Source organism: Sapajus apella, unplaced genomic scaffold (assembly GCF_009761245.1).
Source record: "Sapajus apella isolate SASKATOON/1434 unplaced genomic scaffold, GSC_monkey_1.0 scaffold73, whole genome shotgun sequence".
Classification (NCBI taxonomy): domain Eukaryota; kingdom Metazoa; phylum Chordata; class Mammalia; order Primates; family Cebidae; genus Sapajus; species Sapajus apella.
Window position 1 is genome coordinate 4,355,229 of NW_022437013.1, and position 16,047 is coordinate 4,371,275.

The 16,047-nt window shown below is 35.6% G+C and overlaps 1 protein-coding gene across 19 annotated transcripts in view; it reads right to left on the reverse strand.

Annotated features, from left to right (window-relative positions):
• PAK3 (p21 (RAC1) activated kinase 3) overlaps positions 1–16,047 on the reverse strand; it is a 287,181-nt gene that overhangs the window by 42,349 nt on the left and 228,785 nt on the right. For all 19 annotated transcript variants that reach the window (XM_032250843.1, XM_032250841.1, XM_032250836.1 and 16 more), the window contains one exon: positions 8,661–8,724. In XM_032250843.1, the coding sequence (XP_032106734.1) occupies positions 8,661–8,724 (64 nt within the window). The remainder of the gene's footprint in view (positions 1–8,660; positions 8,725–16,047) is intronic.

Consider the following 16,047-nt stretch of genomic DNA (forward strand, 5'->3'; position numbering starts at 1 on the left):
GAGAGGTTTTATTCTCAGCACTCTGAATTCTATGCTATACACTGCTTTGTCAGGTTCTCTAAACCATATTGTTATTCAACAGGTCTTTTAAGAAGTAAGTTTCAATGCTATTCATCTTCAATATGAGACTTGCATGTTAGAGTAAGAAGAAAGGGGCTTCTCACTGAGCAGCAGAGAAGTCTGAAAAATACCTAACATTATATACTTAGTTTCTGAAGTCTTAAAACTAAAAACTAATTTAGAGAGACAGGGATTGAGGGCTTGATTACACATAAGCTAGTAGTAAAATTTGTTTGCAATTATTGATGAATTGAGCATATCATCATTCTATATAATGATATGATTGGCAAAGATCCAGATGTTAGACAAAATTCCTTTGGCCAGATGCATATCTATGTGTAGGAGAAAAATGATTTCAAGAAATGCTGTCATTGTCACTTTCTTTCTAACATAGCTGGATAGCTAATCTAATATATGGAGAGATATAACATGTAATGAAGATACTTTGGTATCATAAAGACATGGACTACATTGCCTAATGAATTCTTCAGGATAGCCTTTTGTTTTGCCACATGCTTTCTTGTTAGAGTTCCTTTCTTATTTATTTTCCTTTCAAAAAAAGTCAGTGTTTTTATTATAGTAATATAATCCCAAATAAATGAATACAGCTGTGTTGGCAAAGGTGTGGGCAAAAGAACACTCTATACATTGTTGATTGTGTGTTAAATAAAAACAACCTCTGTGGAGGGTAACTCAGAAAAAAAAATGCACATATCCTTTTGCATATAACAATTCCACTGTTAGGAATTTATCCTAATGATAAATTTGTATAAAATGGTTTATTTGTAAGGATCCTCACAGAAGTCTTGTTTATAATAGCAAAACATCAAAAACAAATTAAATATCTATATCCATTGGGGCCTAGTTCAATAAATTATGGTATATCCAAACAACAAAACACTATGTATTTGTTTAAAAGGTATAAGGTACAAATATAGAACCATCTCTAAAACACAGAAACATAATAGAAAAGCAGATATATAGTATGTTACCATTTGTGCTAAAAATATACCTACAATAAACACACACGCATGCACAGAAATGCACCATATATACCCAAATACAAGATAAGGGTTTTTTCCCCCAATTTTTCCTCATTAAAATGGAGCTGCCTTATATTCAAATTCCTATAAAAATCTTTCATGTAATTGGTACTTGTCCAAGTAAAAAAAAAAAAAAAGAAAAAAAAGAAAAACTTAAGCTTTTATTTTGACTTTCCTATATGAACTGTATTTCAGGATAACCAGAGTCTTAGCTGATGAGGTAAAATTCTTTTCAACAAAAGCATTCTAGTTAAGAAGTGTGAAAAAAATTACAGACTTAGAAAATCACTATTCTGTCCCTAATGAAATAACTGATTTGAACAAAAAACATCAATAGATGAAATCATTGGATGAAAAGCTGATGGAAAATTTTACATAGGAGGAGACAGTCACCCACTGAATTTTCTGATCAATCTACTTATTATTAAACTATGGGACAATCAGATAGTGTGTGTATCGTGGTGTGGTGTGCAATATAAAACATACAGTACCACCTATGAATAAATGTTGCAAAAGTTGAACCTGAATCTAAGCCTATACAGGTAACTTCTGATTATAGAAAATACAGGGAATCGCCGAGCACGGTGGCTCACGCCTATATCCCAGCACTTTGGGAGGCCGAGGCGGGTGGATCACTAGGTCAAGAGATTGACACCATCCTGGTCAACATGGTGAAACCTCGTCTCTACTAAGAATACAAAAATTAGCTGGACATGGTGGCGTAGCCTGTAGTCCCAGCTACTCGGGAGGCCAAGGTAGGAGAATTGCTTGAACCCAGGAGGTGACGCCATTGCACTCCAGCCTGGGTAATAAGAGCGAAACTCCGTCTCAAAAAAAAAAAGAAAGAAAGAAAAAAAAGAAAATACAGGGAATCAAGGAGCAAGTTAAATGACAGCAAATGAAACTAACAGACAAATCCAGAAAGTGCCACATTTTACAAGACAACAACTAGTATCTTCAACAAGATAATGATAGTGGAAAAAGAAAGGAGACTGCTTCAGGGTATATAGACATAAGATACACAACAAATGCCATGTGTAGATCTCCTCTGGATGTTGATTTGAACAAATTAATTATAAAAATAGCATTTTGTGACAAGTGGAGAATTCTGATTATAGACTGGGAGTTAAATGATATAAAGCAATTGTTAATTGTTTGTAGATGTTATAATGGCATTGTGATTTTACTAAAAATTGTTGAAAAATGTTTAACCTGAGTTCTAAAAATACAGAAGTTCCTGTGTTATGTTCCTACTTGTGTAAGTATGACAATTTGTAATAGAAATTTTAAAAAGTCATATAGTAAATAGTAGATACATGTTATGAAAGCCTAAATATACATCTACAGGACAAATTCAGAAAACAAAAATCTTAACGTTATATAAATGGGTAATTGTGACTAGGAATAAATATCCAGGAACAGAATTCTATGTGGGTTCAAAATCTCAATTATCTTAGATGGAAGTCAGGCAATATATTTGAATAACTGCTAAAGACTCAAAAATAATCTCTAGTGATTACAAAAAGAATGACACATAAGGAGATTTTGAATTATACCATTCATAAAAATGAGAGTAGAAAAATATCTACAAAATAATAATTTATGAAATATGTGCTTTTAAATACGTAAATGAAAGTAAATTAACAAATTAAATATCACAATAGACTTTCAACCTTATATACATATATATATACATTTAACAGTTCATATCTTATTGTGTTATCTTATATTTGAGCATATATGCTGGGGCAGTGATGCAGTCCTTAGAGACACCAAAGTGAATGAAACCTACAGTCTGAAATAAGTACTCGTTCAAACAAAACTTCCCATGACCCCTACTCGCTAAATTCCTATACCCTCTAAAGTCACTCTCAAGTGTACCCTCCTCTAAGAATCCATCATACCCTCTCTTTGGCTGTAAATGATTTGTCCCTCCTCTCTGTCCACAGAGTTTTCTGTAATTTCATCAAAATACTTATTATATTCTGTTCTATATGATAGCAAGATATGAATGTGTCTTTCATCCCTAATAATAACTAGCATTTACTGAGCAATTAACTGCGTGACATGTACTGTGCTAAGGACTTTAAATTCCTTCTCTTAGTTGTTTTTACAACCTTATGAGATGTGTGCATTCTACTTACTATGAATGAGAAAACTGATGGTTAAAAAAATAATTTATCTACAGCCCTGAGTTCAGAATCCTTTCTTTTTCTTCAAGTTTTTCAAAAATTCTCCCTTTATTTCTCTACATTCCTCAAAGTTTCAAGCAATTTTACATGCCTAGACAAACTACAATATAAGTGGTGAATACATGCTGACACAGATATAATCTGTAGGATTCAGAAAAACAGAAGACAGAAAAGGTCAACTAGGACCAGGGCAGCCAAAGAAGTATTCATGTGAGAGACGACAGTGAGGATGAGTGTGTAAATAAAATATAGGGGAAAGGTACCTTATTGGGGGTAGGTGTTCATCTTATTTCTTGATACAACTCTTTTTTTCTCCCTGTCAAATACTCAGAGGGACAACAAATATAAAGGTCACTGTGAACTCCCAGAACCTGATTCTTAACTGTAACTCTAATGTAACTCTACATTACACATAGTAGGCACTCATTAAAGGTTCATTGATGTTAAAAAGTTACTTGCTAAACTGGATCCTCTGAGCTCCTTCCTCAAAAATATTTTTCTACTATAAAGTTGAAAAGACAATATGAACCTGAAAGAGAAAAAAGGCCTGTTTTTCACTGCATTCTCATTTAAGGAAAGTTCCTAACATGAATTCTAATACATTAGTGAGAAATCTGTGAAGACAGCTGCCAACGTTAGTTAATTCAGCCCTCTGTTACATAGCTATTGCTTATTCAGGAATTACACATGTTGCCAATGATAGCCACTGACTAAAAATAAATATTTGATTTTGTTGTCTCACTCTACCTCATTTATTAAACAATTTATTTTATATAAGTATTCTAGAAAGTGAAGATTCTCAAGTCCATACCAGATATATTTCTGACAAACTCATGTTGTTGAGTTAATGATACTTTTGGGGTACCTGACATTTTTTCTTTCTTTCCTTATTTTTTTTTAACTTTGCATAAATTTGCTCAAAATGTCTGGATTTGGTGGCCAATTATAGAAGATTTTTCACAGCAAACCCAGTGAAACAATGTCATTTTTAGCCTTCAACTCACAGCTATGGCCTCAAATGATTAGACATGTGATTCTGAACTTGATTTATGGAAGATGGAGCCCAATTCTCTGGCCCCAGGCCTGAATGCTGGGATGGCAGAAACCCATGCTGGAGAAAAATTTAGTTTACTAAGTAAATCAGGGTGATTAATGGAGAAGCTTTTCTCAAATCCAGTTCCTGAAAATGAATGAACTGTTGTGCTCTTTGGAGCTGAGAATAGAATACTGGGGCTGATTATTCCTAACAACAAATGATTATTGACAAAAATTTTGAATGTCACTATAATGATGGGTAAGGCAAAAGCAATTAAAAACACAGATTTAATTTTAAAACTCTACATATTGAGAGTAGAGACAAGTTTATATAACTTAGGGCAGTAATTCATGAAAAAATCAGCTGTAAGCCACTTAAGTAAAAAGAAAGTTAATAAAGTGGGATGTGGGTTTATTTGTTTTTGGTCCAGAAAGAAAGAAATGAATATTTTGCTTATTTACCTTAACAATTAAGAACTGAGAGAAAACAATCTGCTAAGATCAAAAAATAAAATTAGTAAATTAAATAAATGATAAAATCAGAGTAAACAGATTTAAGCTAGTAGATTATATCTTAAATACATCTTGATTTTATATCATTCTGACAATTTGGGTTGTGGGGTGTGTGTGAAAATGGGCAGTAGAATGTGAAGCCAACATGCATGAAGAAGACAGACATCAGCACACACAAATACCCAGAGAATAAATGAATCACATGTGGTGAAGCCGAGCAAGTCATTGTGAAAGGCAAAGATATAAAGACACGTTAAGGAAAAACAGGGAAAGACAGACACAGGAGGAGCAAGATAGACATGTATATCCACATGTAAATACACAGGACAGAGGAAAGGGACAGCTAGAAAGACAAACATTTTCTTTTTTTCAAAAAAAATTTACTTTAAGTTCTGGGTTACATGTGAAGAATGTGCAGGTTTGTTACATAGGTATATGTGTGCCATGGTGGTTTGCTGCATCTATCAACTCGTCATCTAGGTTTTGAGCCCTGCATGCAATTAGCCATTTGTCCTAATATTCTCACTTTCCTCACCTGCCACCTCCCGTCTGGCCCTTCCTGGGAGTGTGTTGCTCCCCTCCATGTCCATATGTTCTCATTGTTCAACGCTCACTTATGAATAAGAAGATGTGGTGGAAAGACAAACATTTTCATTAGCTCAACAAATATTTATTGAGGCAAAAACAGACCCAGAAAGATAGATTTGGCAGACAACTTTTCAGTTCTTTGTAGCCAGCCAAAGTGAACCCAGCTGTTGGCCATAACTGTACAAAATTGTTTTAGAGGGCCTACTAAGTGCACAAGCACTGTACTAAAACACTAATGAAGACAAAAGTAGGAATAAAATAGACTCTCTGCCCTCTAAGGACTTATTAAAAAGCCACATTGGGCCTATGAGTGAACTATCCACTACTTTATCATTCTTTAGAATGATGAACTTGCTGGGAATTTAAAATAGACCTTTCAGCAGTGGTAAGCAGGATTTATGCTTTGATTTTTCGTTTTAGATTATGGAGGCTGTACAAAGAGACTCAGAGATAGAAAACTTTCCTTTCGTCTTTAAAAGTCACAGGCATAAATAATAGCCAAGAGAGGAAATCTCTTTGTTACACAAGGTTGCTTGGTGGCCTGATCTTTGTTCTTGGCAAAATTAGTCTTGTTTCATTACCTAGTACCTGGGAGATATCTAACACCATTTTGTATTTTTTTCCTTTTAAAATTCAGTGCTATTTTTGGCTCAGTTGGCTTTTAGATGGAACAATCAAAACAAAATTATAACATTTCCCACTCTTCAAAAAGCAACCACAGAAAACCACTTTACAAATTCATAAACAAATAATTCCCAATTTAAGGCTACAACTAGAAATTACTGCCTGTTAGAAATATAACATGAGCCATGAGTCATATTTTAAATTTCTTAGAGCTACATATTTAAAGATTTTTAAAAGGTTAATTTTCATAATAATTTTCTTTAATCCAATGTATGACAAAATATCTCAACATGTAGTCAATAAAAGATGTATTAATTAAATATTTTACATTCTTTTTTCACGCTAAGGTTTTGAAATCATGTGTGCGTTTTACACTTGTGGTACATCTCCATTTGGACTAGTCACATTTCAAGTGCTCAGTGGCCGAATGTGGTTACTGGCCACCATACCGGACAACAATGATTTGGAGTGCTACTTCTAAGTGGACTGAACATCCCTTCCCCTCCTATTGTTAGCTCTACCAGAGACTCAACCAGATGAAAATAAAATCTAAAAGCCAACTTTTGTTTTCTGAGTCCCCTTAGTACATAACACTGTGTTTTTGCAACCTGCCTGGTGATATTTAACCTTTACACATGGAGAAGGAGAGTTGAGGTTTATATATGGACTTGGGAAGGTATAGCTTTCTTACTTAAGCAAAACAAACAGTCCACCGGAGGTAGACAGGGAAAATTTCCAGTGGGAGATAATGGCTGTAGAAGCCAGCCCTGCTCTGCACTTGGGTGAATTGAGTAAGCTTGCTTCAAGGTTGTTCTGGTACCCTGTATTTTCCTGTCAAGCAGTTACCAGTGTAGACTGTAAGTTCCTTGAGGGCTCACATCATCATTACCCATCTCTGTCTCTCTAGCACTTAGCATAGTGCCTGTAACATAGTTGGTGTTCAAGAAATATCTGCTAAACAAATAAATGATTTCATATAAATTCAGTTTCTTATGTGCACTAGCCACATCCCAAGTGCCCCATAGCCACACGTAGTCAGCGGCTACCATGTTGGACAGCACAGATATAGAACATCTCTATCATCACAGTAAGTTCTGTTGCTTATCACTGTTATAGAACAATGAGTAGAAATGTTAATTTGACCCATTGGGTGACAGGGAGTTTCTAGAGATCACAAAACTCTTCATTTTTTGTGAGCAAGTGAGAATACCAGTGATATTAAATAACAAAGAAAGAAGCAAAAGCAATAATAGGTACATATTTTAGCCTACTGGAAAGTTCAAATACAATGTCATTATGGTTTTGATTGGAAAAATAAACTTGGCCATGCATTTCTTCCTGAGTTTCTTTCTCCCTTAGAGTCTTCTCATCTTGATTCTCACCAGGCACAATTTCCGTGAGTGCCTCACCTACTCTCTAGCCCAAATGTATAATGAATGCTTTCCCTTATTTCCTGAGATATACCGGCAATTTCAAAAGAAACTTTAGTACAAAAGCTAGGGGGATTAAAAAAATAAAATATAAAATTATGAAAAATAGTCAAGCTTATATATGACATATATTTTTTAAACCTAAGTACTCCAGGAAAAGCAGTGAGGTTCTTAAAGAAATTCTACCTTCTCTAACCCTAAATAATTAGACTCTAATGGCTGATGGGCTAGCACAATTTTGCAAGCATAATGGATGTAACTCTTTATCTTCAGCCCCTTGACAGCCAGGAGAAGTCTGAGGTGCCTCTTGATTTCTGACATACAGTAGAAATCACACATACATATATTTAAGGATGTCCCTTAAGATTCCACTTTCCTTTAAATAAAACTTCGTGCTGTTAAATATGCTGTTGCCTGCTCAGACCCACCTGTCTAGTTTCACGTTGAGGCCTGAGAGACATGCATAATTACAGTTGACTTGCAGAACTGGTGACTTCTGCCTTCAGCTTTAGTGAATAATTTAATGCAATGGTTCCCATGTCTTGGCGATTATCAGGATTATCTGAGGAACTTTTGCAAAGTTCAGATCACTCAAACCCACTCCAGACTTCTAAATCAAATCTTTGGCAGTGGAGCCTGGGAATCTTTAACAAGTATACTAAGTGAAAATGATGCACTAGGTCTCATTTAGGGATTATTGTCTGTTTCCTCCACACTCAGACAACTCTGCCTACCTCCAGATCATTCCATAAGGACATTCCCCACCCTCAGTTTGTCACTTTACATTCTGATAATAAAACAGGATCTTAATCATACCATCCATGTAGCTGAAGTGGGAAATGGGATAAAAGGGGTTTTACGTAAGCTAGAAATTTCCATAACCCTACTGCTTTTTCTAGAGAAATCTGTTTGAATCTTTTAACTACATGGGATCGAAATGTCCCCACAGAAGTCACTGTCAGCCCACCAATAATGAAGATTTCAGCAGGATGTGCTCCTAGGTTAATGAACAGTCAGCCCTGCAGCTGAAAGGTCAACACTAAGAATGCAAGACACAAATATAATCCAGGAAATAAGAAGCATAATTTACCAGAAACCCAAGCTCTTACTGAATTTTAATTTTAATGTATGTTGCTCATACACATCTTTTTATATTTCAAATAAAAATCACTTACCCTTGACCAATTTTTTCAAATCTTGTGTATTTTTTCTTTGGGTCCCCAACACTCACAATGCTTCCTAAGAGAAGGGTGGGGAGAGAAGGAGAGAGGAGGAGGTGTAGGAGAGAGGGAGAAGGTGGAGGGAGAGAGAGAGAGAGAGAGAGAGAGAAATGGAAATTGATTGACTGTTTTTTAAATTTAATAATAAAAATTGAGATGGCAGAGTCAGTGACAAAACATTAGACAAATACTCTCATGTGATTTCTATAATTTATATGGAAATGATACTTTCTATTTATTAAAATAATAAATAGTTTTATATTAATTAAAGTAGTAATATAACCCATTTTGCTTATATTCTATAAAAAGTTCTCATGATATTATATATTAGGAGATAAAAAAAACACCTAAGGCAGGGATGGAGCTAGAGGCCATAATCCTAAGCAAACTAATGCAAGAAAAAAAAAGAAAAAAACAACAAATACTACATGTTGTCACTTATAAGTGGGAGTTAAACACTGAATGCCTGCAAGTGTAAAGATAGGAACAATAAACACTGGGGATCACTAGACAGGGGAGGATGGGGAGGAGGACTGAAGAAATACCTATTGAGTACTATGCTTACTGCCTGGGTGAAGGCATCATTAGAATTCTAAGCCTCAGCATCACACAATTTACCCATGTAACAAACCTGCATGTGTATACCCTTTATAACAAAAGTTGAAGTTGAGTAAAATACAAAAATGTTCTCAGCCTCACAGTATTCCGGAAAATACACATTAAAACCAGAATGAGTTCACACTACAGGCCTATCAGAGTGGCTAAAATTAAAAAGGTTGTCAATATCAAATGCTATCAATGATGTACAGCAATTGGAACCCTTGTTCACTGATACTGGGTACATAAATTGGTATAATAGCTAAAAAAAAAGGTCTAAGAACTTATCCACACAATTTAGTAAAATCACTATCTTCTCTGAATTGAACTGAAGCACTATATTACATCTAATTCTACTGGGCAAATATCTATAGAGTAATTACTATGTACCTAGTACAATGCTAAAGGTGTGGGGATGGAAATGAGTCTAATGAAGAACAAAGTTTGATCACAAAGTAATGATACCCATGTGTTTTTAAAACTATTTCTGAACCCAGGACACTGCTAGTTCTCAGATTTACTGACATATGATTTACATAACAAAGTTCAACCACCTAGAGCGTACAATTGAATGTTTTTAACATATTTATTGTGTTGTGTAAACGTCATCATGATCTAATTTTAGAATATTTTCATTATCCCAGAAAGAAACCTTGTACCTGTTACCTGTTAGCAGTTACTCCCCATCCTCCTTTAGCTTCCCAAAACATACCTAGGCAACAACTAATCTACTTTCTGTTTCTATAGATAGCTCCAAACATTTCTTAGTAAGTTTATAAGCTACATAAGGAAACCATTAATTTTTCACGTTTGGCTCTTTAAAAATATTAGTTTTGCTATTTCAAAAAATCCAATCCATCACTGAGAGGATGAATACTTGCTATCACTCAGAATAAATACCACAGAAGTAGCACTGACTCTTCAATGCAGTGTTCAAAAAGGTCTAGAAAAAACTTGGGGTTATAGAACCATCATGGCAATAAGGGTGCAGCTTTTCAAGGGTCGTACTTTAAAGGGCATCATTTATTTGGATGCCTCTGGCCCTCCTTTCTTTTTGGAAGCAAACATGTCAGTATTATTACCTTTGAGTTATATCTTACTAACACATGGTACAAAGAAGTGTTCAGTTGGTAAGACGAGATTTTCACATGTGAACGAATCAAGAGAAGATCTTAGCTTCTACCTTCTAGTTGTCACTCTTATTCATACTCTTCTCTCTATGCCCACGGCCATTCCTATTGTTCAGGCCTTCAATACCTCTTATCCAAACAATCATGCCAGTCATAACCTACTTAGAGATTCTGTTTTCTCTAGTTCCTCTTACTCCATGCCTTTGGAAAAGGGAACCATATTATTCATAAAAAATGAGACTGTCCTGGACAGACTAAGATGTACAATAATCCTATATCAGAGTGATTCTGCTCCACTGTTCATAATTCCTCAAACGCTCCTTTCCACTACAGGATTAAATCCAAATTCTGTAGTTAGACAGAGAAGTCCCTTCACCATTTAGCATCACCTGGCTTCTATCTAACCAGTCTAGCTTTATATTATTATTCTTTTTCTCTACCCTTACTACTTTATATCTTAGTAATGCTATCACTATCTAGTGCTTAGGTCTTTGCACTTTGTGTTCCCCCTTTCCCTTTCCTATCTAACCCATGAATTCTTATTTATCATTTCAATAAAATCTCAAATTATCCAGCTTCTCTGATCCTTCTACTGAGATTTACATGCTGCTTCTTGAGGGCAGGAACTTTGTCTTTTCATCCCTGTAACTTTGGAGCCTAGAACAGTGGCTGATACTAAACAAATGTTTGTTGATTAAATGAATAAGAAAGAGAAAATATGTATTCAAGTGCTCAGTTATGTGCCACAGATAATAAATACTTCATGCTAATTTACACAACAGTCTATTTTCTGGGCTAGTATATAACTTAATTTAGACCTAACAGTAGATAGTATACCTTGGGGAAAATAATTAGTTAAACATTTCACTCATGGATTACTCATCAAGTTGTTGGGTTTTTTTTGTTTGTTTTTGTTTCTGTTTTTGTAATGAAAGCACACTTTTCAATTAAGTTAAATAACACTTCACTAATATATGGGTTGTTATAATACTTTTACTTTTGTATTTCCAATGTCAGTCAGTAGTATGCCAATCCATCTATTCAGTAGCCTGAGTCAGAAATCTGCGAGTCGTCATTGACTCTTACTTTGTCTCTTACTTTCACTTTCCATATGCAGTTGTCCACCAAGGGCCTATATCTTGGTGGACAAGATATCTCCTAGACACCTTTTTAATGTGTCCCTTCCTCATTACTGCTGCTTTGGTTGGGGCTCTCATCATCTTTTTCCTGGATTATTCCAATAGCCTCCTAACTAGACTTCTGGTTTCTAGCTGCTGCCCTCTCTAGTCAAGGCTCTACATCTCTATCAGGATCCTGTAAGTGAAGACCTGATGATGTGATTCTCTGGTTATAGCTCCCTAATACCTACATACGAAAGCCAAAACTCCTTGGCAATGCAAGGTTCCTAATCTTGCTCCTGCTTCATTCTCTTCTCATATTTTACCACTTCCCCACTAGAACTTTATGCTCTGAGCATAATAAACTAATGGTAGCTCATGATCAGCACCTGCTTACTCCTACAACTCCAGTATCACCATCCACTGCCAATTCTTTATTTAAGTAACACTGAATAAGTCAGAGTTCCCAGACATAAACCTTCAAGTCTTCTTTGACGCATTCTCTGCCTGAAATGTCCTTCCCATATTTTCTCTGTGGCAAGTTCCTATTTATTCTTAAAAACAGCTTAGATGTTGCCTCTTCTCGAAAGGTTTTTCTGATTTTTTTCTGATTCCTTTGAATAATTAACAACTTCCTTTTTCTGTGCTACTAATGTATCTTCTCTCTCTCTCTCTGTCTTGCCCTTGCTTTCTCTCTCTCTGTACTTAATACTTCAGAGGCCTATATCTATCTATTTGGAACTTAGAGTTGTAAGAATTAGAACTGAAGGGTTCCACAGTCATCTGGCATTCATTCATTGTTGTATCCATGGCTAGAAAAGTACATTATATACATCATAGGAATTCCACAGTTCTTCCTGGTTCATTTAAGGTCTTGGTCACAATGTAACACTTGTGCTGAATTACTCTGTGAAGTAAGCAGCCATCTGCACAGGTTCCTTTGTGTGTGCATGGTATTTGATATCATGGTATTTGATATCACCTTTTAGACCATGTCTCAAGGACAGGAGCCATGTCTTATTCATCTCTGTATCTTCAGTGCCTCCTCACACAATGCTGTGTATAGAATATATTGAATACTAAATAAATATTTGCTGAATTAAAATAAAATACAATTAGTTATTTCCTTTTGTAAATGCTCCATAGTTTAAGGTAAGGTTGGAGAATAATTTTACTTGAGCTATATGTATAGAATGCCACCAATTTAGCAATTTCTAAGTGGGTATTTTGTTTTTCAACTTGTCTAACAGATTTCCATATAACTGAGAGCCATTCTTATTCAAGTTAGCTATTAATGAGTAAGGGCCTGGGCTTTTTTATTTTAATGAAATGATGATTTTGAAGTCACTTGAAACCATAATTTTATTAAGCAGTTTAAAGTCTTCTAAAAAAGTTTTACTATTAAGTTGCAGAGCAAACTCGTTTCTTATAGAAACAGCAAATAAGCTTCAGCCCAAGCCACTTTCTGAATTAGGACCCATTTCAATTGGTGGAGTTCAGTTAATTTGGCTTCATGGCAGTAAATTATTCAACCTTTATTTATATGGTAAGCAGGGGGAAAAAAAAAACTGGAAATAAATCTTTTCATGAGGATTACCAAAAGACAACCATTTTGATAAGCTTCTGAACTGAACTGCTATTTAAATAAAATGGCGTCTGCACATCCATTGCCCTTCACAGGAGAGTGTGTGCTGCCATCTACTGATGTTAGGCAAGCATACAAGAGGCCTTGCTTACCATTTTCAATTACAAAACAAGCTTTTAAAGTGATCTTTTCCATTACTTATTATAATTTGTTTTTGCAAATTACAATAAATAAAAAACACTGTGACAGAATAAGGAGAATTTTTTTAAAATCAGCAAATCAAAATGAAAAGAATAAAAAAGCAATACCGGAACAATTTCCTACCAGAACTTCCTAAATAAGAAAGAAACCATTCGTTTGAAAGTACAAGTTTTAAGAAATCACTAAATACTTGTATTTGAAAATAGCATTCATGATATGGGTTCAGTGACAGTGACAGAAAATCCCATCAATGTATTTTCTGTCATATTAAGCTAAGGTGAACTCCTACCATTAAAAGATGATCCTTTTAGCATAGTGAAGATTTTTATTTCTGAGAAAAATGAAAATATTTCTCTAAATTGATATCAGTTCTATATGAGGGTGAATTAGGAAAAAGGGTTTTGAGTGAGGAATGCTGTGGGAGGCGAGAAACGAGGAATAGGTGATTGTGGGGCCCAGAGGAAGGAGGTTGAAGACAAATTTTCTGTATTACACAATTTTACTGACAGTCAATGGCTTTTGAAATTTGTCACTAAAATGTCACTAAAATAGGGGGTTTCTCTATTTTCCATCAGATCTGGACAGACCACAGTGAACAAGCCAGACCCAGTCTATTTGTCTGTATAAAACTGAAAGGTGATCTGTTCATTTCAGCCATTAATGATCTCTTGGTCTGGCCACCACAATCAGTATCTGCATTGAAAGATGAATAGCTCTGTGGTCTGGTCTGCCCACCTCTTAGTAACCAGATCACTGACACTGAAGGTGAGGATGGTTTAGTAGAGGGTGCCATCTATTCTTCATCATGCTTATGAGGTCCACTCTACTATGGGATGTTGGCCACTTTTCTACCTCCCTGTTTCCCTTTTTCCCCTCTTTTACCTCTCAGTCTCTCAGCACAGGCTCCTCTACTCTTTCCCCAAGCTCCAATGATGCCCTTGAGTACAAGACACTTGATGGCTTCTGTACAGTGATCATACATCTGGGATTATTCCTGGCTTCAATCATTCTGTCCCACTGTAAAACCCATACCCCCATTTGTATGCTGAAAATTATGATCACTCTCACTCTATAAAAATAGCATAATAATTTAATACTACTGTTTATTGTGCTAGGTGTCTTATATACTTTAACTAATTTAGTCCTCACATAACCCCTATTATATAGGTACTATTATTATCTCCATCTTCCAGATAAAGAAACTGATGTTCAGACATGTTAAGTGACTTGACTAAAGACATACAGCTAGTATAAGTATATGACTGAGACCCAGTGATGACTTATTTCAAAGCTTGACCCACTGTATTATCTTATTAAGGCTATATACTCATGTAATAATAACTACCACCTATTGAGCACCTATGATGTGCCCGATACTGTTCCTGAGGTTTTTATATTATCATTATCCCCACTTTTTAGATGAGAAAATGCAGGCCCCAAAAATTTAAATAACTGGCCCTAGGTGACACAACTAATAGCAATGGATCTATTATTTAAATGTAGATCCTTCTGGCTCCAGTATCTGCCCTCTTAACTATGGGATGAACTCCCTAGGCTTGGTGGCTCCTGCCTGTAATACCAGCATATTGGGAGGTTGAGGCAGGAGGACTGCTTGAGGTCAGGAGTTCAAGACCAGATTCTGGGCAACACAGCAAGACCCCATCTGTACAAAACAATAAAAAATTAGCTGGGCATGGTGGTGCGCACCTAAAATTCTAGCTACTTGGGAGGCTGAGGTGGATCGTTTGAGCCCACGAGGTCAAGGTTGCAGTGGCTATGATTGTCCCAGTGCACGCCAGACCTGTCTCTTACAAAAATGTAGTTATGATTCTTATCTCCACAGATTAAAAGCTGAGGCTCAGAGGAGTTAAGTGACTTGTCTAAAGTTATCCTTAGACAAAGGTGTAATGGCAGAGAGAAGGCACAGAAAGTGTAATGGTGAAGCAGGAGCAAGAAAGTCTGACTTTGTAGACTTTGGACTATAGTTCACTGGATCTGCTTCAGGAGAAGCACTGTTCCATTTCTCGGCAGGTTCACTTTGCCAAAATCTACAAGTCTAATGAAAGGTTGGCAGTCACAGGTGGCCTGCTGGCTAGAGGGAAAATGATTCTTTCTATGCCCAAGCATGAAGTCCAGTACAGAAAAAACAAAACAAAACACGTAATTCTTAATGAAAATGTAATCAAAGTTAGCTTCCCCTTTCTTCACCACGCTGCTCAGTGTAGAGCAGAATAAACAACAAATAATAAGGACACAGCTCTCGCACCAGTAGAGTATACAAGCAAAGCAAAATTTTGGCCCAAGGAAATAATGCTTGTTTCTCTGTCAGCTAACTTAACAAAACTATACAAGCGTTTTGTTGTAATAAACCTATTGCAATTTGAAATGGATAACAAATAGTCATTTTATTAAAGCAAGTTAGATTTTTAAAATCTGATATAATCACATAGGTGATGTCTACATATGCAAAATAAAGGAAAACATTGTGGCAATTGTCTGAATAATTGAACTTAAATTATGCAGGCAATTCTTTCATTTCATCCTTCCTTTTTTCAAAAGTATGCAGAAACAAAGTGGGTAGGTAATGGAAAAAGTGAAACCTTTAAAGGTAAACAGGTCTCAGTTCAAACTTTGGCTGTGCCACACTTTGGTTTGGTGACTTGGTCACTTAAGCTTTTTAAAGCTTACTACATTCACTGAGCTGTAAAGCG